The sequence below is a fragment of the Nycticebus coucang genome, chromosome 3 (assembly GCF_027406575.1).
Source record: "Nycticebus coucang isolate mNycCou1 chromosome 3, mNycCou1.pri, whole genome shotgun sequence".
Classification (NCBI taxonomy): domain Eukaryota; kingdom Metazoa; phylum Chordata; class Mammalia; order Primates; family Lorisidae; genus Nycticebus; species Nycticebus coucang.
Window position 1 is genome coordinate 104221685 of NC_069782.1, and position 22714 is coordinate 104244398.

The 22714-nt window shown below is 40.1% G+C and overlaps 2 protein-coding genes across 2 annotated transcripts in view; one reads left to right on the forward strand and one right to left on the reverse strand.

The window, feature by feature from the left end:
* Positions 1-3894, reverse strand: part of REEP3 (receptor accessory protein 3) — a 118772-nt gene extending 114878 nt beyond the window's left edge. The window contains exon 1 of the mRNA XM_053582224.1: positions 3675-3894. Coding sequence (XP_053438199.1) covers positions 3675-3706 — 32 coding nt within the window. The 5' untranslated portion in view covers positions 3707-3894. The remainder of the gene's footprint in view (positions 1-3674) is intronic.
* The window catches only part of JMJD1C (jumonji domain containing 1C), a 369857-nt gene continuing 350516 nt past the window's right edge, over positions 3374-22714 (forward strand). The window contains exon 1 of the mRNA XM_053582218.1: positions 3374-3535. The gene's annotated coding sequence lies outside the window, so the exon portion shown is untranslated. The remainder of the gene's footprint in view (positions 3536-22714) is intronic.

The window sequence follows — 22714 nt, forward strand, 5'->3', positions numbered from 1 at the left end:
AAGAAGTTGTTCATACGTGAATCACATCAAAAAATGGCAAAGATAAAATCCATCTTAATCTAATTGAAAGAAAATATTTTAACTTCATTGAGCTTTTCTTTCTTTCTTTTCTTTTTGAGATGGGGAGGTTGTCTTGCTATGTTCTCAGTTAGACGCCAACTCCTACGCTTATGTGATCCTCCTCTCTCAGCCTCCTAAGTAGCTGGGAGTACAAGCTTGCGCCATTGCACTTGACAATTAAAAATTTTAAAGCACATATAAAGGAAGAAAAATATCACTTGTAAATTGTGTCTGCCTTCAAACTTTCATAAGGATCTAAGAATTATTCAGGATGTTTTCCATTAATTTTATCATAATCTTAACACACAAATGTCATATTCTCTTGCTATATTATACCAAAAATGAATATAAGAATGACATATATTTCCAGTCACATTATTCTATTTTCTTTCCTATCTTTGTTAAGGTATACAATCAATCCTACTTCTCTGTCTACTCCCAAAACAATTCTAGTTAGGTTACCAAGGTTTAAAGAGGTTGTGTTTTTAGTGACAATACAAGTACAGAGCCTTTCTTCTTTATCTATCTAGAAAGAGACTTAGCGTAAAACATTTTCTATTGAAAACTGATATCCTTAGTTTTTTTCCAAATAATTCATTCTCTGCAGCTTTCAGGAGAAAATTTGTGAACACTGGAGGAGGGAAAAAATAAGCCAGTCCCTGAATTCATGTACTATGTTTACTGTTAATTCCATAGTTCATAGTTCATATTCATTATTTTCATTCTCTTACTGCAGAAAACAAGTATTTATTAACGGCTATCACTGTGGCTCACACCTGTAATCCTAGCATTTGGGGAGATCCAGATGGGATTCCAAAGCCAGCGATCCTGCCTCCACTGTTAGGCTGCAGGATCTGGGACAGAGGGCTAGGGCATACAGGGAGTTCTGATTAGGAAGGCACTTTTTTTTTTTTTTTTTCAGACAGACTCACTATGTCACCCTCGTAGAGTGTCATGGCGTCACAGCTTACAGCAATCTCAAACTTTTGGGCTTAAATGATTCTCTTGCCTCGGACTCCTGAGTAGCCCAGACAATAAGCACCCACCAAAACGCCCAGCTATTTTTGGTTGGAGTTGTCATTGTTGTTTAGCAGGCCTGGGCCGGGCTGGAGCCCGACGGCTTCCGCGTTATGTGTCCTCTGTCTATGAGGCCGGCCTACTCACTGAACTACGGGTGCGGAGCTGATTATGGAGGGGCTCTTGCTCACAGGCCACCAGAGGTTTATGTTGAGAGGACTAGCTGATCTTCTTTAGGAGGAGCTGTTTCAGGGGGTTAAAGAGAATGTAAGTAAATTCTACCTCTTGGTTTGAAAAAGTTTCCAAGCTTGTGTGGTTCCTGAGATTGCGTTTGAGTTTAGAGACAGAGAAACTGAGGAGCAAAGGGGAAAAATAGAATGAAGCTTATCTTCTCTGACAAGTGTGCTTTCTAACTTGTCAGTGTTTCAATGGCTCCAGAAATAACATTTCCTAACACTTGATAACTACATGTCTTTCCATGACCTTTTTTTCTTCCTCACATTTACTGGTTCCTTTCTTCTGCTTCAAACCTTAAATTCTTTGGGCTCTAGCAAGTTAGGAAGCCTAAGTGGTCTTCTTGTCTTCAAGGTCTCTCCATTGCCAACCATTTTACACAACAAGGGCAGAGAATCCTCCACAGCTCTTGCTACCTCATAAAATTTGTTCCTTCTTCTCCCTTGAAAACAGGCTACAGACTATCTTTTTGGGTTTTTTTTTTTTCCCTCTTCAGTCCTTCACGCCCACTGTAACTAATCTGGGCTTTCTCTCCTCTGGGCTTTGGCTCACACTGATTCCTATATCTGGAATCCTTTTCCTTTCCATCTTTGGTTGCCTAGATTTGGTCCATTCTTTAAGGCCCAACTTGAATGTAATCTCTCCCTTGTCTTTTCTGATTCTCCATCTAGGTATAATTCCTTTCTTATCTAACACTGAGCACTACACCGGGTACAACTCTTACAAGATTTCGAGGTTCTAATCTGTACTGCAGATATATCTGTGTATCTCAACTGTCAGTTCCATTAAGATCAACTACCTGTTACTGACCTTTGTTTTGTGTCAGAGGTAGCACCTAGAACAAACATTCATATTCACGGTCAATGATAAAAAACAAAAACTTTGGTTTGAGGAACGCAAATTAAATCAAAGGGTGTCAAAATTTTCTACCAGTTGAAGAACTGGTCAAAGGAAACCAACAAGTTAAAGAGAAAAAAGTACAGCTTCTTAATGGGGCAATTGATTTTCTAGGTGCAGACACAACTGCTGATAGACATCTTCTAGGTCAAGAAAGGTATGCCTGAATTATGTAAATCACAGACTCAAAGAGAGGCCTGGAAAAGGCTAAAGATCAATCCGAAGGAACCTGTTGTATACGTTTATTTCTTGTTTTTCTGTTTCACACAGAGGAAGTTTTGGGGCTTTAAAATTAGAAATGGTTTGTCATTTAATCAAACGACTAATTTTAAATGCTATATCACAAATCAGGTTCAATAGGGCTAATTAAGTGATTCACTTCCAAATAAAATAAAACCAACTCAGAAAACTTAGTTCCTCCTTCCTAGATAAAAAAGAAATAAAAAAATCTGGCAATGTTATTTCCCCCCAGTTCTAAAGCTCACCTGAGAAGCCTGCCGTCTCACACATAAATTGGTAAAGATAATACTTCTACAGAGATCATGAATAATGAATCCAAGGATCCATAGCTATGTCATCGTTGTTTACTTGGTGACTTTTTTCTTTTTTAAGGGGAGGATGAGAGGCAATCAGTTTAAACTGTATTCAAATACCTTTATAGAGTTAACACCACAACTCAAAATAATTTGTTTTTACAGACCTGTAGCACTTGTTGGTAAAAACAACTGATATTTTGAACAAAGGCAACAGGCACCTACAGCCTTTCAATTACTTAGCAAACATTTCCGCCAAGAGAGGCCCAAACTCGGGGATCTGGGCTAGCAGGTGGCTGTCAGCTTTCAATTAATAGGCTTTCTCGGTGAGCTGGCTGCAAATCTTGGGACAACTGAGACCCTTCTCAGGGATCCTGAGCTGGAAGCGGTCTCCGGTTTTTAGGCAAATCTCTCCTCCTACCACACGTGACCAAATGGCAATCAGTCGCCGAGGGAGACACCGCACCCCGTCAGCCCCCAGATTGCAAAGACTTGGCATTGCCGCCGCATCCTGGGGAGGATCTCAGAGACTCCTGCGCTCAGCGTCTGCCGAGCCTGCGCAGGGCGCCGCCGGGAGGCGCGCCGCTTCGAGACCCGCAGGGCGGTGCCGCGCAGCGCGGGGAGCAGGAGCGGGGAGCGCGCGCCGCCTGCCCTGCGCGCCTGCCCACCCAGAGCCGCTGGAGCAGGGGCGCGGAGCCGCACGCAGCAGAGCCGAGCCGAACCGCGCCGCACCGCAGGCGCCGCCGCAACCGGGTCCTCGCCCGCCGCAGGGACCCCGCAGCGTCGTGGATCGGGTGAGGAGGCCGAGGGCCCGAAGCCGGGCTACCCCACCCCCGCGTAGGCCCAGGCTTTCCCATTCCTCCCAGCCCCCTCTGCTCCTCACCCCTCCCCAGAACCTCGCACAGGCTGCGGGGCGTAGTGAGCGGCACTTACACCACGGCTCTGGAGATTATCCAGGACACCATCTTCCCGGGGGCTTGGGCCCCACCTTCGGGGCGGGTGGGCGCTGAGTGCCGCGAACCAGGCCGCCAACGGCAGGCCGCGCGCTTGCCGACTCCTCGTGCTCCCCGGGGCCGCGCTGGCGCCTTCGGGAGCCAGGCCGGGTGTCTGAGCGCCGCAGCCCGAGTTGCGCGGCGGTCGGTCCCCCGCCCGCCTGCCGAGCTGCAGCCGAGCCAGCCAGCCCCGCCCCTGCGCTCCGCTGATAGGCGGCGGCGGCGGCGGCGCGTTGGCCCGGGCCAGGACCTGGCGGCCGAGCTCCTGGGGTTTGACGGGCGGGACCCTGGCCCGTGCTGGTCGGCCTCGCGCCCGCTACCCTGATCTCTGCGCTCCACCTCCCTGATCCTCCTCTTCTGTGTCTTTGGGACGCCCACCTGGTGGTGAGAGGCGGGCAGGAGGCTGAAGAAGGGAACTGGGGGTTGGGATGGTCAATGCGTGCGTGAAAAATAAGGTACTGGCAGGAAGTCTGCTCAACAGAACCCTCTGGACTAGGCCCTAGATTCTGGAGAGCCAAGATTTTGAGGTGTGCTTGGCCACATCCGGTCCCTTGTTTCCTGAGGCCGAGCACCAAGGGCATACTTAACAGTACAGCATTTTAAGGGAAACGGCAGGAGATCCTTGCAAGGCCTGAGCGTACCTAGAATCTCATGGTGCATGGTGCAGTGCAGGGAGAGGCACAAGAGGAGAGCATTGGATTTGGTGTTTGCTGTAGTGGGTGTACTGATACTACTGTTGTGGGTCTCTTAAAACACCTTTTCATCAGAGCATCTGCAAAGCTGTTTTACAGACACAAATCTCCATTATTTCCCTGAGCCTGCCAGATATTCAAAGTAAAAGCTGGGCCTAGGATTCCTGACCGTCCTGCAGTCTGTTTTGGGAGAACTTGGTTTACTGCAAACACCTTGTAGTTCTTGCAAATGTCATTACTTCAAGAGTTGGACTTTTAAACTCTGATTTTTAGGTGACAGTACCAAGTTGGGTAAATGATTTTAAAGTTTAGTCTTGGTCTGTCTTTTCCAGTTAACGACAATAGTAAAAGATATTTCTAGCATTCAGGTGGTGCAAAGAATGAAAGATGAAATGTGAGTCTGCAGCCTTTAATTAAAGTCCTAAAAAACATGATGGCTTATTTTGTCGCTATACTGTAATTTATTCGTTTTGTTTCTCAGTAAAAAGAGACTAATAACACTGTAGCCTGCTTTTTGCTGTTCAAGGGCGATGTGAGGCATCGGCAAATAACATGTTTAGGAAGTGCTCTGATTTGTTTGGAAGAGAATCGAGACATGTAGATTATTCTGGGTTCTTTTCACTTGTCAGGGTCAATAAATTTAGTAATATTTCAATTATTTAAAAAGCAAACTCAGAAGCTTTTTTCTGCTGTTGGGTTAGGTTCTACTTATTTATTCATGTTGAGAATATGTATTTTTATTTTAGGAATCTTGATAATTTGCATTCATTCTGAATCTTATTTTTTGACCATTATTCACCATTACTGGGCATCACGTGAGCCACATAAGCCGCAATTTTCTGGAGAACTCTCTTGCTCAATAAAACTCAAATGCACTCGAGTATCATTTGAATCTCTCCATGACCAGGTCGTTGAGATATATTTACAGCCCCAGTTTTTACTGCCTTTATCCACAACCACTGATGTATCTTTTTCCTGCTTTTCTCCGAACCAAGCTATATTTTTATGCTCAGTGCTTTTGCATGGATTTCATTTTTCCTTTAATGCTTTGATCTCCATTTTCTACCTATTGGAATCCATGTTTTTCAATGTCCTATGCTATGAAGATGCTCAAACTTATAAAAATTTCAGCTGTGTGCAGTGGAAATCTCTTAAAAATGTCTTTGCCTTTTTACTTTAGGGGTCATCCTTGTGAATACTAACTATTCATTGAATCATGATATATTTGTGTCTTCAGAGGTTGCTAAGATAGGCCAGCTGTCCTCTGAAATGTTAGGGATACTGCTGTGTATTAAATTTCATTTTGCATGCTTGTTAAATCTTCTGCCTCTTTCCCATTATGTTACTTCCTTTTTGCTGCTTTCATTTAGTTTGCCTGAAATAGTCCCTTTTTTCACATCTTCATGGGCTATGTGTTGGAAACCACCTACTGTGTGTGCTAAACACGTGGTTGTCATCCATCTGAGACTTTAAAAAGCTATGTAATATTTATTCCCTTTTGATACCTGGAAACTGAGATTTAGAGACATTAGCTCACTGGGCAATGATCATGTAGGTCAGTGCTAACAAAACTGGAAATCTAATTCATGCTTCCCAAACTTCTTTACATTATTTTGTGATAGCAGAAATGTTTCTTGTGCAGATGGAAGTTACCCTCCAGTGGGAAATTAGGAAGCACTTTTTTGGTTGTTATAATGATTGGGACTAACCACTAGAATTTGCTGGGTGGGCCAGGGTTACTGTACTTTTTGGAATATGTGGGACAGTCCTGAACAAAGCATGTCCCCATGTCCTGTAGGAGTTAGGAATATTTTGCCTGACGTTCATGTAATCTTTATAATTATCTGAGCGTAGAACCTCCATTTTACATATAAAATCATAGCTTCAGCTGAGATTTAATTTTCCACTGTCTATGTCCACATCCAACTGTTGTGTAAACTGAAGGAAGATTTATTTTGTTTACTGCCTTGGAAAATTTCATCACAAATACCTTTGCATTTGTAGTTATCATACTCAGCTATTAATTACTTTTGTAAGTCATCTATTGTAGTTTTGCCTGAGCACTGAAATACATATTTTATTATTATAAATTATTTTCACTTCTCTTTTTTGTTTTTTATTTTATTGAAGGCATATGGATTTGTCTGAAATGATCTGTAGGAAGATTATTATTAATTTCAGGATGTAAAGCGAAAGAAAGTATTTTATGGAAGAGGCGTAGTGAGTCTGATACAGTTGAGAACAATCGGTCTAAAATAAAAACAGCTTTGTCTCAGGAAAATTTTTCTTGAAAAGTTCCCAGATTTTAGTGGTGGGTATTTTAAATTTCTGTGTATTGGACTGTGACTCAGTTGAGATCTGCTAATAAGTGGCAATCAGATAAGTGCATCACTGTGTAAGGTTTTCTATCAGAAGATAGAAAATTATTTCTTAGGTATGGAACTTAATTGTTTTGTTTTCATACATATTAGTATTCATGCTTTGTGCTGTGGAGTACTTTGCTGTGTTCTGCAAAGACTTCTCTGAGTATTGAGTTAAATTATGGTGTGAGATACCATATGTAGGGCAATGAACATTGTCTTAGGAGACATTTCTACCACTATTAATGTGACATTTGCTGAGTCACACTGTTTCTTGTGGAATAGGGGTGATTATGTTGTGATGATCAAATGTAAGTGATTTTAAAATGTAAGGGTAATTAATTATACTACAGTAAAAACATTGTTTTTTCTTCTACATCTTAGTTTTCCTGGGAGATATGTGCTTCTTTTGCATATTAAAGGAGTTCATTTATTAGCAAATCAGCAGAGAATGGGAAGGTACCTAGGAGAGGAGGTGGTAAGAGCAGAGTTATGGGGTACAGAGGTAATATCTAATCCATATAATTAATAGAGTATGCTGGGCGGCCCCTGTGTGGCTCAAAGGGGTAGGGTGCTGGCCCCATATGCCAGAGTTGGCGGGTTCAAACCCAGCCCTGGCCAAAAACTACAAAAAAAAAAAAAAAAAAAAAGTATGCTAATAAGACCGAATATTAGGTCATCTTTCCATTTCTACTGATAGAGTATTTTCAATAGCTTAAAAATATTTGTATTTGGAGAAAGGCTAAAATTACTAAATGTTTCTTTTAAGAGGTGTTTAGTGAGAGTATCTTAAAAAGACTGAATTAACAGGAGAAAACTTTTTCCATCTTCTAGGTGAATACCTCTTTTCTCTTAGGCTATCTGCTTATGGTTTATGGTTAAGAAAGGTCAAGTTTGGCCTCTTACAACGAAATTGAATGATAAAGAAATGATAATTGAAAATACAATGATCAGGGTGGTGCCTGTGGCTAAAGGAGTAGGCTGTCGGCCCCATATACCAGAGGTGGTGGGTTCAAACCCAGCCCCAGCCAAAAAAAAAAACTGCAAAAAAAAAATACAATGATCAGATTGCAGTAGAATAGAAAGATTAGAATTGGATTATGTGGGCTGCGCCTGTGACTCAGTGAGTAGGGCACCGGCCCCATATACTGAGGGTGGCGGGTTCAAACCTGGCCCCGGCCAAACTGCAACAAAGAAATAGCCGGGCACTGTGGCGGGCGCCTGTAGTCCCAGGTACTTGGGAGGCTGAGGCAAGAGAATGGGAGTTGGAGGTTGCTGTGAGCTGTGATGTCACAGCGCTCTACCGAGGGCAATAAAGTGAGACTCTGTCTCTACAAAAAAAAAAAAAGAATCTGATTATGTATTCACTAAAGGTATTAATAGAAAAAGATGAGTACTAGCTAACAGTCAGTGACAAAAGCAGCTGATTGCAGTGGCTCACACCTGTAATCCCAACACTCTGGTAGGCTGAGGAGGGTGGATTGCTTGAGCTCAGGGGTTTGAGACCAGCCTGAGCAAGACCGAGACCCCAACCTGTAGTCCCAGCTGCTCGGGAGGCTAAGGCAAGAGAATCACTTGAGCCCAAGAGTTTGAGGTTGCTGTGAGCTATAATGCCACAGCCCACTACCCAGGGCTACAAAGTGAGACTCTGTCTCAAAAAAAACAAAAGCAAAATACATGCCAAAAGTTGCCACATATAGGGAAAATTACATAGCAACAAGTGTCTTGGAATGTGTTCACCATGAGTAGGAGAGAAGACTTCATGGGTGTGTATAGAAAGAGGTGGTCAACATGTAGAGAATATTTTGTAAATAAAAGTATATTTAGCTACTATTTCCCATTTCCCCTGTATATACAGGGACACCCTGTACATCTGTGATGGGTAGATCTAGGGACGACGTGCAGTAAGGAATTGACCTTATCTATGGTTTATATATTTAGGGTAGTAGCCCCAACTATAACGCTTAAGGATTTAGACTGAAAAAATAATTTTTTTCCTTCAGGGTAAAATATTTTTTTTTGTTGTTGTTTGTTTTTGAGATAGAGTCTCTCCTTGTTACCCTCGGTAGAGAGTGTCATGGTATCATAGCTCACAGAATCTCAAGCTCTTGGGTTCGAGTGATCTTCTTGCCTCAGCCTCTCAAGTAGCTGGGATTACAGGCACCTGCTATTACAGGATTACAACACCTGGCTATCTTTTAGATGCAGGGTTTCCTTCCTGCTTAGTCTGGTCTTAAACTCCTGACCTCAACCAATCCACCTGCCTCATCCTCCCAGAATGCTAGGGTTGCAGACATGAGCCACCGTGCCAAGCTTAAAAGATAGTTTTGTGTTTGCCTATGTTAAGTGGCAGAGAAACATATTTTCATTATTCATTTAAAATAAAATTGATTAAATCATAGTTCTCAGTTTTTTTTTTTTTTGTAGAGACAGAGTCTCACTGTACCGCCCTCGGGTAGAGTGCCGTGGTGTCACACGGCTCATAGCAACCTCTAACTCTTGGGCTTACGCGATTCTCTTGCCTCAGCCTCCCAAGCAGCTGGGACTACAGGCGCCCGCCACAACGCCCGGCTAAGTTCTCAGTTTTAAACTCAAGATAGGTTTATGGTTTCAGGTATTCAGGTGTGTATGGGTTTATAGATAATTTGTTAAATATGAAATATTTGATAACCCCATCATGTCTGGTAAGCAGAACCTTAAAATTTTTTTTTCATTTATGTTTTGCATGTTAATTTAAAACACATGGAATAAAGTTCAAAAAGAAAACAGTGAAAAATTAGTCCTTTTTTCTTCCCTGTCTCTGACTACCCAGTTCCTTTCACAGACAAACTCTCTTAGTTGTTCCCCCCAACCCCCAAACTAAAGTCCAGAAACAGACCCAACAGGTGTTTAGTCTAGATAAAGGTGGCATTTTACAGTTTTTGGAACATGATGGAATTATTCAGTAAATGATGTTGTCATAACTAGCCAGCCATGTAATAAAAACTGAAGAAAAATCATTTCTGATGGATAAGAAATGTAATACAGGGTGTCCCTAAGGTCTGTGTGCAAGTTAAAATAGCACGAACTTTATGAACATCCTGTGTATAAAAACTGAAAGTACAGAAAGAAAACATAGGTGAAAATTTTACAATTTTTTTTTTTTTTGGAGACAGAATCTCAAGCTGTCGCCCTGGGCAGAGTACTGTGGCATCACAGCTCACAGCAACCTCCAATTCTTGGGCTTAAGCAATTCTCTTGCCTCAGCCTCCCAAGTAGCTGGAATTACAGGCGCCCACCACAATGCCTGGCTATTTTTTGGTTGTAGTTGTCATTGTTGTCTTGGCGGCCTGGGCTGGATTCGAACCCGCTAGCTCCAGTGTATGTGCCTGGAGCCTTGGCCACTTGAGCTACGAGTGCTGAGCCTATAATCTTGATAGTGAAAACACCTCTGTCAATAAATCAGAAGCCATAATTATAGATTGAATAAGAGAAGCCAGAGGGGGGAAAAACACCTTAACTATTGAGGAGCAAAGATTGCATCCAACTATTCCTCAGAAACAATGTAAGCAAGAAGACAGAAAAGTGAAGTATTTAGTGTGAAGAGAAAATAACCACTAACCTAGAATTATGTACCTTGTCATATTGTCCTTCCAAAGTGAAGAAGAAATAAAAACTTTCTCAAACAAAAATTGAGGGACTTTGTTGCCAGTAGAGCTGCTTGCAAGAAATGTGTAGAAAAGTTCATCAGAAAGAAAGAAAATAATATAACCCAGAAATTTGGATCTTGAAAACTTTTATTTTCCTTTTTCTTAATTGATCTAATACAGATCTTGAAAACTTTTATTTTCCTTTTTCTTAATTGATCTAATACATAAGTTTGTTCAAAATAGTAAATGCAAAAGTGTATTTCATTATGTATGCTTGTGTGTGCTTTTGTGTGTGTGTGTGTGTGTGTATATATATGAAATAAATGACAATGGTGATACAAGGGATAGGAAAAAAGAATTAGGACTGTTTTGTTATTATAAGATACTCGGACCACCCTACTTGGGAAGTGGTATAGTGTTGTTTGAAAATGGACTTGGATTAGGTTATTGTAAACCTCAGGATAACCACTAAAAGAAGAAGAACAAAAGTACAGTCATAAGTCCATTGTCAGATACATCTTTTGCAAATATTTTTCTCTAAGTCTGTGGCTCTTCTTTTATTCTCTTTATAATGTCTCTGTATACATGGGGGTTGGTTCCAGGACCCTTGAGTATACCAAAATTGGTACATACTCAGGTACTTCAGTCAGCCCTGCAGAACTTGGTTTATGTAAAGTTGGCCCTCCATATGTAGATTTTGCATCTGTGAATACTATGTTTTCCATTTGTGCTTGGTTGAAAAAAATCCACATATAAGTAGACTCATGGAGTTCAAACTCATGTTGTTTAAGGGTCAAAAGTATAATTGATATATCAAGAAAAGAGAGAAAATAAAATTAGATAAAATGTTTAGTTAAGGGCTGGGCACAGTGGCTCATGGCTATAATCCTAGCACTTCTAGGAGTACGAGGTGAGAGGATCACATGAGGCCAGGAGTTAGAGACCATCCTGGAAAGCATAGCAAGACTACGTCTCTACAAAAAAATTAAAAAAGTATTATCCAAGTGTAGTGGCATGTGCCTGTGGTCCTAGTTACTGGGAAGGCTGAAGCAGGAGGATTGCTTGAGCCCAGGAGTTTCAGGTTGTGTTGAGCTGTGATAATGCCATTGTACTATAAGCCAGGCAACAGAGTGAGACTCTGTTTCAAAAAAATTGTTTTTCAATTAAAACCATGAGTTTAAAATAATACCTCAGGCTCAGTGCCCCTAGCACAGTGGTTATGGCGCCAGCCACATATACCGAAGTTGGTGGGTTCAAACCCCGCCCCTGCCAGCAAAAAAAAAAACAAACAATGAGAACTGCAACAAAAAATAGCCAGGCATTGTGGCAGGCGCCTGTAGTCCCAGCCACTTGGGAGGCTGAGGCAAAAGAATCGCTTAAGCCTAAGAGTTGGCGGGTGCCTGTAGTCCCAGCCACTTGGGAGGCTGAGGCAAGAGAATCGCTTAAGCCTAAGAGTTGGCGGGCGCCTGTAGTCCCAGCCACTTGGAAGGCTGAGGCAAGAGAATCGCTTAAGCCGAAGAGTTGGAGGTTGCTGTGAGCTATGACGCCACTGCACTCTACCAAGGACGACAAAGTGAGACTCTGTCTTTAAAAAAAAAAATAATAATAATACTGCTATCAGAACTGGACAACCTTTCAGCAGACAGAAAAGCAGTAAGGACAAAGTTGAACTCAATAGCACTATCAATTAACTACATAATTGACATCAATAAGACTATTTAACCAAATAACAGGTTACACTTTCTTTTTAAGCTCACGTGGAACGTTCAAGATAGACCTCATTCAGGGATATACAATAAACTTTAAACAAACTTAAAAGAATATAAATTATAAAATATCTGCTCTCAGACCCTAATAAAAATAAATTAGAAACCAGTATCCAAAGGATAGCTTCCAAAATACCTGAAAGAGTAAACAACATACTTCTAAATAATAGGTGGGTAAAAGAAGAAATCTCAAGAAAATTTAAAAAATACAGTATTTTGAAGAAAATGGAAATACAGCTTTGTATTGTATTGAAAATTTGTGGGATGCGGTGAAACCATTGCTTAGAAATTTATAGACTTGGGGCGGCGCCTGTGGCTCAGTCGGTAAGGCGCCGGCCCCATATACCAAGGGTGGCGGGTTCAAACCTGGCCCCGCCTGAATTGCAACCAAAAAAAAAAATAGCCGGGCGTTGTGGTGGGCGCCTGTGGTCCCAGCTACTCGGGAGACTGAGGCAAGAGAATCGCTTAAGCCCAGGAGTTGGAGGTTGCTGTGAGCTGTGTAATGCCATGGCACTCTACCCAGGGCCATAAAGTGAGACTCTGTCTCTACAAAAAAAAAAAAAAAAAAAAAAAGAAATTTATAGACTTGATGAATCTAGTAGAAGAGGGGAAAGATCAGAAATAGTCTAAGGTACTACCTTAGGAAACTAGAGAAAGAAGAGAAAATTAAATTCAAAGTAAGAAGAAAAGAAGTAATAAAAATTAGAAGAGAAATCAATGAAATGGAAATCAGGAAATCAATAGAGAAAAATAAGAAAAAACCCTCAAAGTGATTGGTTTCTTAAAAAAATAAAGTCACTTATCCTTTAGTTAGAATAACTTTAAAAAGAGAGGATAGTAATTATTAATATCAGAAATGAAAGAGGGGACATCACCACAGATCTCATGGACATTAAAAGGATAATAAAAGAATATTGTGACCAACTCTGTGCCCACAAATTTGATAACCTACGTGAAATGGACCAATTTTTTGAAAGATACAATCTGCCAAAACTCATACAAGAAGAAATAGGCAATCTGAGTAGACCTGTATCCAGCAAAGAAGTTAAATCTATGATTTAATATGATTTAATAATTTTCTAAAACAGAAAGCACCAGGCCCAGTTGGGTAAAGCGTTAGGAACTCATTCATTGCTGGTAGGAAGGCAAAATGGCCCAGCCATTTTGAAAGACCACTTAGCAGTTTCCAATAAAATTAAATACACTCTTAACCATCCAGCAATTGCACTTTCCAGTATTTGTCCAGATGAGATGAAACTTAGGTCCACATAAAACCTGCACACAGATGTTTATAGCAGCTTTATGTATAATTGCCAAAACTTAGAAGTAACCAAAAATGTCTTTCAATAGGTGAATGGGTAAAAATTCACCACGGCACCTTTAGACAATGGAATATTAGTGCTAGAAAAAAAATGAGATAAAGCCATGAAAAGACATGGAAGAAACTTAAATTCTTATCATTGAAGCCACTCTGAAAAAGCTGCATATTGTATAATTTTGACTATATGACATCCGTGAAAAGGCAAAACTTTGGAAACCAGAAGTTTCAGGGTTACCGTAGGTTATGGGAGGGAGGGATGAATAGGCAGAGAGAACAGAGGATTTTTAGGGCAGTGAAACTATTGTACACAAAGGTGGATACGTGACATTATAGGCATGTCAGTGTGTGGAAAGGGGTAGAATATACAATATCAGAAGTAAACCTTAATGTTAACTATGGACTTTGGAAGATAGTAATGTAGGTATGTATGTATGTATTTGTTTATTTTTTACTTTTTTTTTTTTTGAGACAGAGTCTCACTATGTCACCCTCCCAGTAGGGTGCTGTGGTGTCAGAGCAGCACAGTGGGCTTAAGTGTGATTCTTAAGTGATTCTTTTGCCTCAGCCTCCCAAGTAGCTGGGACTACAGGCACCTGCCACAATGCCCAGCTATTTTTTGGTTGCAGTTGTCATTGTTGTTTAGCAGCCCCCTCCCTCTTGGGCTGGGCTGAACCTGCCAGCCTCCCTGTATGTGGCAGGTGCCCTACTCAGTGAGCTATGGGTGCAGAGCTGATAATAATGTATCTGTATAGGTACATTGATGGTAACATATGTACCATTCTTATGTGGGATATTGATGTTGGGGGAGGGTGTGCCTGTGTGGGGACAAGGTAAATGGGATTCTACTTTCTGCTCAGTTCTGTTGTAAACCTACAACTGCTTTAAAAAATAAATTTTATTTAAAAATATATAAATCTCAGTAGAAAAAAATGTGCAAAGAATATCAATAGGCAATCTACAAAAGCCTACTAATGGCCAGGGCATAATCCTAGCTAATTCATACATACACATGGTCTAAATTCAGAATTGAGTCTTGATCTAAAGCATAGTTTGACACCAGAAGTAATTAAAAAGGAATTCTATTATTCTTCAGAGTACTAAAGGGAATTTCATTCACAACTACATTAATATTTTTTGCAAGTTCCTTTGTCCTCCCTATTTCTTTTGCTGCCCTGTAGCTCCCCACTTGTCAAATTTTCTTTCTAAATCACAGCCAACAGGATTGTTTCCCATCAACATTTCTTTTTTTTTTTCTTTTTGAGACAGAGTGTCATTATGTTGCCCTCAGTAGAGTGCTGTGATGTCACAGCTCACAGCAACCTCAAACTCTAGGGCTTAAGTGATTCTCTTGCCTTAACCTCCCTAGTAGCTGGGACTATAGGCGCCTGCCACAACACCCAGCTATTTTTTTGTTGTAGTTGTCATTGTTTAGCTGGCCTGGGCCGGGTTCGAACCTGCCACTCTGGATGTATGTGGCTGGCGCCGTAACCACTGTGCTATGGGTGCTGAACCCCCATCAACATTTCTTGCTTTATTCCTTTATTATGTTGATCAACTTACTTTTAGCAAAATTTTATAGGAAGGGCAAAATGAGTATAGGGAGGAAGACTGTACCTTTGCATGTTAATTTTTCCACATCACACAAAGAAAATAGTTTTGTTCTCACTGAGTATTAAGGAAATTCAGATGAAAAGTTCCTTCCCTCTAGAGCAGAGAGGAGGAAGGAGGGAGGGGGGCACGCGGCCTTGGTATGTGCTACAGCTTTGGGGGGCAAGACACGATTGTAAGAGGGACTTTACCTAACAAATGCAATCAGTGTCACCTGGTTTCTTGTACCCTCAATGAATCCCCAACAATAATTAAAAAAAAATGTTCCTTCCCTCCAATTTAGCAACTATTAAATAGAAGGATATTAGTGTATTGGTGGGAATGTATGGATACTTGCAAATTCCTGTTGGAGAGAATAAAGACTAAGTTAATTTTTTCAGGGAAGAAATTGTACGTATTTTTACAGATGGCAGGCATTAGATTCTGCAAGACCTTATCTCAGGCCTGCTGTTTCAGACTATGTATGTGTCTTAGGGGGAGGCAATCAAGTGTGGGTGTGTATCCCGTTTCTTTTGCGTTCTTAATATTGACTTTATACCGTATATCTGAAAATTGTACAACCTATGGTGCTGCTTAAACGAATAGGTAAGTTTCTCAGTTCCTACCTCAAATCAACTAAATCAGAATCTCTGGGTAGAACCCAGTAATTTTTCAAATAAGCTTATCACAATTAGATGTACAATCAACTATATTATTTAATAATCAGGGTAGTTACTATAGACTCTGAAGTTTGTTACTTTCTGCTGAAGCTTTCTTTTCCGCCTAGCTCAAACCCAGAAAAGATTTGATCAAAATACTTGTCCAGCTCCAAATCCATGAATTTTCATTATCTTTACCTTGAAATTTCATTTATATTATTTACCGTCTTCTTCTATTTTTGTTCCTAGTTCTAAGGAAGAGTGTACCCCTTGCTAAAAATCATTCAAGGAAGCTCTTTATCCTTCTTTAACACCTCTTTCTTGACATTCTGGGTTTTTCCCTCTTTTTCCCTTCCTTTACTTAATACTATATAAATATTTTTATGTGAAACAGAATCTCATGTGTTACCTGTGCTATACTGCAATGGCATCATCTTGGCTTACTGCAACCTCTAACTCCTGGGCTGAAGCAGTCCTTCTGCCTCAACTTCCCAAGTAGCTGGTGACTACAGCTGATAGTTCTCCCACCCCCCATCCCATGCCCCTTGTTTTTGTTTTTTTGGACAGATGAGGTCTTCTTGCTCTTGCCCAGGCTGGTCTCTAACTCCTGGCCTCAAACCATCCTCCTCCCTTGCCTCCCAGAGTGCTAAGATTACAGGCATGACCCACTGTGCCTGGACTTAATACTATATTTTTGAGATTTTACTTGTAATTCTAATCCCTTCATTTCCACTTCTAAGTAATAGTCCATTATCCTTACACACATTAATTTATTTTCTATTCTATTTAAGGATATTTTTGAAGTCTTGCATTTTTTTTCTTTTGCTTTAGCTGCATATGTGAAGGTTTATTTATGGATTATAACACTCTTGAAAACTTACTTTTCTATAAACCTCTTATTTCACAAAATATAACTGTTGATAAACTAAATACATAGCCAGGTTGTGACATGAAAATGACATCAAAAACATCTGGGGTAGGGCGCCGGTCCCCTATGCCATAGGTGGTGGGTTCAAACCCAGCCCCTGCCAAAAACCACACAAAACCCCCCCCCCAAAAAACAAAAAAACCCCATCTGAACAGGGCGGCTCCCATAGCTTAGTGGCTAGGGTGCCGGCCACATACAACCAGGCTGGCAGTTTCGAACCCGGCCCGGGCCAGTTAAACAGCAGTGACAACTGCAACAAAAAAATAGCCAGGCATTGTGGTGGACGCCTGTAGTCCCAGCTACTTGGGAGGCTGAGGCAAGAGAATCTCTAAAGTCCAAGAGTTTGAGGTAGCTGTAAACTGTGACGCCATGACTCTACTGAGGGTGACATAGTGAGACTCTGTCTTAAAAAGAAAAAAAAAGCACATCTGATCAACTTGATGGAAATAAATACGAATCAGCAAGAAAGTTTACCTCAAGAAATCTTAGATTTTATTCAGACAATTTTAATTTGGTATATTCTTGAGAAGTCTTTTTAAATATTGTGTCACTTTCGTATCTCATTCCGCAGATAGAAATAATAACCTCTAGTAAATTGGGTAATATTTAGTAAGTTTTTACAAGAAGCTTTCATTTCAGAGGTCTAGATTAATAGGAACAATGTGTAATAATTAGAAATCCTAGAGGAAATAGAGAAAAGCAGTTACCTTTTTAAAAATTAAGGAATTGATGTAATTCTATTCTAGATCTGGTGGCATTACAATGAAAAACCTTGTAATAATAGGTTTATATTGGTAGTATGTTGGAAAGCTTCTTGAAAGACACTTTCAGGCTTTCTATTCTTCTATCTTGGACTTGGCATATTGGCTTTAGTTTACACTGCATCTCAACCAAGAGGGCTGGGATTTATGATTCCAGCTTCAGCTCGATAAATGATTAGATCTGGGCAGAAATCAGTTTATTTTGCTGGTCTTTTGTTCCCTCATTTGAAAATTAAGGATAACCCATTAGATTGCTTGTCTTTATGGAATCATTAAGAGAATTAAACACAAATGTATGGCATCTCTTTATAACCTGTAAATGTAATGGGAGTGTGAAATATCATTTTAAGATCAATAAAAATCTGGCACAAATACTCAAAACAGCCTTTTGCAGTCCAGAAATCACTGAACTTGGGAGAAGACTATCATGTATGGGAAAAAGATTCTGGGTGTTGGTAATGACCATGGCCTGGGATACTGCTCTGCAAAAACCTTCATTGATTTTAAAGAAGTTCACAGTTCAAACAGAGATCACTGTTTGGAATCAGATGCTTTACCAAGATGATTCTTTGTTAGGGTCTTGTACTAGTAGAGTGTTACAAGACAAACTATAATCCAGAGAGAGACAGAGAATGCGCGTGCAAAGTACCAGGTGCAGTGGAGCAGCAGAGTTTGGAGAGCGTGGCCCTTAGTGCCACTCTAAAGCATTTGGACTTGATCCTTTATCCCTCCCCTTGGCTGTAAGAACTGTTAGCAGGGCTTAAATAGTCTTCATTAGACTGGCCTTTGTGATTTTTTGTTAGAATAGAGGATGAGTTTCAGGAAATAATGGAGGCACAGTGATAAGTCCCACAGCCATTGTATTACTGTGGGGTAGGGGAATTGGCGCTTTAACTGGGGCTGTTAGCCTAGGGTTCACAAATTAGGTGTCCACGAACTTAAGAGGGTAAAAGGTTATGTATTTTTTCACTAACCTTCACCTGAAATAAAACATGAAGGGAACAAAGCCTTGTAACAGTAGTACTTATAGCTTTTTTGTTAGTAGAAATCATAGATATTTTCCTTTCATATTAAAGTTGTTATAGCTATCTTGAAATATTGCTTACCTCACTCATCCTTGCTTTGAAGTTATGGTAGCTAGTAGATCACTAGGAGATTTTGTTATCTAATGAGTTGCTATAGAAGCACATGTAGTGTTACCGAATCATATTCTTTTTTTACTATTCTGATGATTGTATTTCAAAAAATTAGTTTCATGTGTTTGTATATGTAAAACACATTATTTTGAGGCTCATCAGACTGCTAAAGGGATCCATGGCACTAATAATGCTTGGTAAACTGAGGCAGTGACTTTTCCAGAATGTACTGGTTGTTTGTCATTTTTGGCAAATCACATGGACAAGTTTGAGCTACTGTTTGCTTCTCTCTAGAATAAGGTGATTGAAGTAAATGATCCATAATAGTTCTTCTAACTCTAAATTTTTACTCTTGATTTTCTCCCCTCTAAATCAGGATTTTTCATAGCTTTTCCCATTTCACTAAATTATAAAATTACATCATTCTCCCCCAGTTACTCAAGTCAAAAACCCATAAGTTATCCTTGACTTTTTTCTATCATTAAGTCCTGTCCGTTCTGCTTCCTAATTGAACCTCTCCATCTCTGCCCCCTTCTTAGTCTAGGCATTCATCATCTCTCAGCTGCATTACTGCAAGTCTTCTAATGGATTTTCCTATTCTATTCTTGACCTTTTACAGTCTTCTACATAGCAAAGACAGTGGCCTTTTTACTACATAAATGAGAAGACTACTTAAAACCCATTCCTGTGGCTTTATTTGCACTTGGAATTAAATTTCACCTTGTCCTACAAAGCCCTGCTTGCCTTTCCAAATTTACCTTTTATTACTATCTTCCTAGCCTATTAAGCTTCAGCCATATTGGCCTTTTTTTTCTGTTCCTGTGAACGTGTCATCCTACGTTTTGCCTTAGGGTCTCTGCTCCTGTGGTTTCCTATTCCCAGAATGAGCACCTATCTTCCCTGCATGGCATCTTAAAGCTATTCAGATTTTGTGGTCCCTTCTTCATTTATTACCCAATCTCACCTAGCCACCTAATCATTCTTGGGTCAACCTATTGCAGTTCTCTGCATAGTATTTACCACAGGCTGCTGTTCTTTGTTTTCTTTCTCCTCCTTTGATTGGAATGTGAGTAGAGAGTATAATCTATTAGAGCAGGAATGTTGTCTGCCCTGTTTCACTGTTACAGTCTCAGGACCTATATACATCCTGTGTAACACACTTTAGAATTTTGGGTAATAATCTATAACCAAAAAAGTACAGAAGCAAGTAATGACTTTATACACTAGGTATGATATTATACTTTGTGTCCCTAAGCTGCCCATAGCGTTTTATGAAGTATGTCCCAGCCAAAATCAGCCATAATAGAATGATCCATTTAAGGGTATCGTGGCGGGATGTGGCTTGTAGCAGCTCAAGTGGAACTAACAAGGAAGCAGAACAGGGAAAATAGTACCTGTGAATCACAAGAATGTGGACACTGGTACTATTAGATACTTCTTAATCTACCAAGATGATCCAGATCCTAGAGAATGGGGCTAGGATGGAGATACTAAGCATACACTAAGTGACCTTACACTAAAGGTCAACTAAGCAGCTGCCTGCAGTTGAAGAAGCAGACCTGAGCAAGTTGTCAGAAGGCAAATTAGTTCACAGGTAGCCAGGAGAATCAGAATAAAATTGGAAGGAAGAATTGCTCCTTATTCACGGCAAAGAATTAACGTTGAGTTAACTTTAGCTTTTCGGCTTATCCTGATGAGAGCCAACGTCAGTTTTCTGGGTTGCCAGTGCTAATGAAAAGCAGATGGTAGGTTGTAAGTGTGGGACTGAGAGGGAGGGAGGACAGCAGCGAAGATAGGACAGACGCATTTCTGATTTGGAAGCATTTGTCAGAAACTCAGATGTTAGAACTAGAATAAATCATTGAGGTCATTTAGTCTATTGTCTCTCAAACTTTTCACAGAATGAGTCTCTTAAATTGTTTTTCTATTTTGAATCCCACATTACAAAAAGTTTTTGCTCAAAATCTTTAATTATTAATAATTTGGCTTCTCCTTTTTAACTAACAATTATATTATAATCAGAGGAGTATGTACTATCCATATTGAATTGACCTAAGTTGAACTAAAAAAAAATAAAAAAGATCCTTAAGAAATTTACGATTTTAACCATGACATTTTGCAGATAGCCTGTGACCTTCAGGGTAAGAGCTTTGGAGCTTGGCCATTGAAAGCTTAAATTGGTCTTCAAATCTGTCACTTAGGAGCTGAATCATTTTGCATAGGTCACTTGGCTCTAAGACCCCAGTATTGCCATCTGTGAAATGGTATAATGATACTTCTGGGAGGTTCACATGAGATAATAAGGCTTTTAAGTCCTTGGCATGTTGCCTGATACGTAATACATGCTCAATAATTATTACCCATTCTATTTTTATTATTGTTTGTTATCTAGTGCTGTGCAGCTCATGTTCTCAGAACTGCCTTGTAGATTTTGGATTCAGAGTTTCATCTTTTTGTCCTCCAGAATTGATTCTCTCTCCTTTAACTCCAAGAAATATAGAGTTGGGCAGAGAATACATTACATTGGAAGCTGTGGGTAGAGGAAGAATTGAAGAGCTGGCAGGTTTTTAAAGCTTTCGTCCTGTACAAATACCAGCTCTTCTACTTCATCCAGTACAGGGTGAGAGGGAACAAGCTTCAACTCCAAGGATGAGTGGGTTACTGGTGTGCAATAAATAGCTGTTGGTAATGTTTTAGGAGAGTGAAAAGATAGAAGGGATAGGATTTGCAAATTGGCAGAATATGTAAAAATAATTCTGACTTTAATGATGCATTTTATTTTATTGCAAAATGTTTCACAATTGGGATTCATGTAAAAATGAATGCACTTAAGTGAGGTATATTTCCTTGGTAGCCATTGATTGGCAGGTTATTTCAACACAGGAAGAAAAATATTTCTCTCATAAGTTATATAGTTCAGTATTATATACTAATTTTAGAAAAAAAATGGATTTGGCTTTATTTGTTTCTTTATTTGAGACAGTCTCACTGTATCGCTCTTGGTAGAGTGCTATGGCATCACAGCTCACAGCAACCTCAAACTTTTTGGGCTTAAGTGATTCTCTCGCCTCAGCCTCCCAAGGCGCCCACCACAATGCCCAGCTTTTTTGTTGTTGTTGTTGTAGTTATCATTGTTGTTTAGCAGGCCTGCGCTGGGTTCGAACCTACCAGTCACGGTGCATGTGGCCAGCACCCTAGCCACTGAACTACAGGTGCCGAGCCTGGCTATATTTTAAATACTAAAATGAAGTCCTTCCCCTCACTCTTCCTCTCTTTTTTGCCTTCTCAGTACTGTCATCAGGTTGTTCTCAGATGATGATTTTGCTGGAGAATTATTAAAGTGTCATCTGACAGAAACAGTTGTACGATTCTTCATAAAATGATTAAAAAGAAAAACCCGAATAGGACCCTAGATTTCAGCCTAGGAATAGCTGAAAACAATACAGTTTTAGATTTTAAAGTAAAAGCAAAGGGGGCGGCGCCTGTGGCTCAAGGCGTAGGGTGCTGGCCCCAAATAATGGAGGTAGTGGGTTCAAACCCGGCCCCGGCCAAAAATAAAAGAACACAATTTACATCAGTACCTTTGTTTTTTTTAACATTCAAGCAATAGATACTTCATATACTTTGTATAAAACATAGTCCCTATATTTGTAAATAATTAAAGCACGATATTTTAGGTACTAAAATGTTTGGCTTTTGGTGTAGAAGTTCATAGGACGGTTTCTCACGTAGAGAGGGAAGGGGGTCATCAAGGCACTCGACCTTTGAGGAATAAAGTGAACTGACAGTACTTTTGGAAGGAGCCTGTATAAGTCATGTAGATGGTGTACCTTTGTCTTCGCAGCTAGTGACCTGTCCAGTACAAGCCTCAGTTTCTTCAATTATAAATTTATGACACTTAGACCAGCATACATTTTGCTTTCTTCAGGTTTTCTCTCTCAGTAATAAGACAGTAACAATACTGTAGGAATATTACTGTATGTATACTTTTGTGCATTTGTCCATGTATTTCTAAAAGAGAAGTTATCTCTGTAAAAAGTATATATATGCACTTTAAATTTTTTTATGAATAATGCCAAAGTGTAGAGAAAGCTTATCACAGTGTACAACTCCTACTAACGGTAAGCTAGTTAAATCTTAAA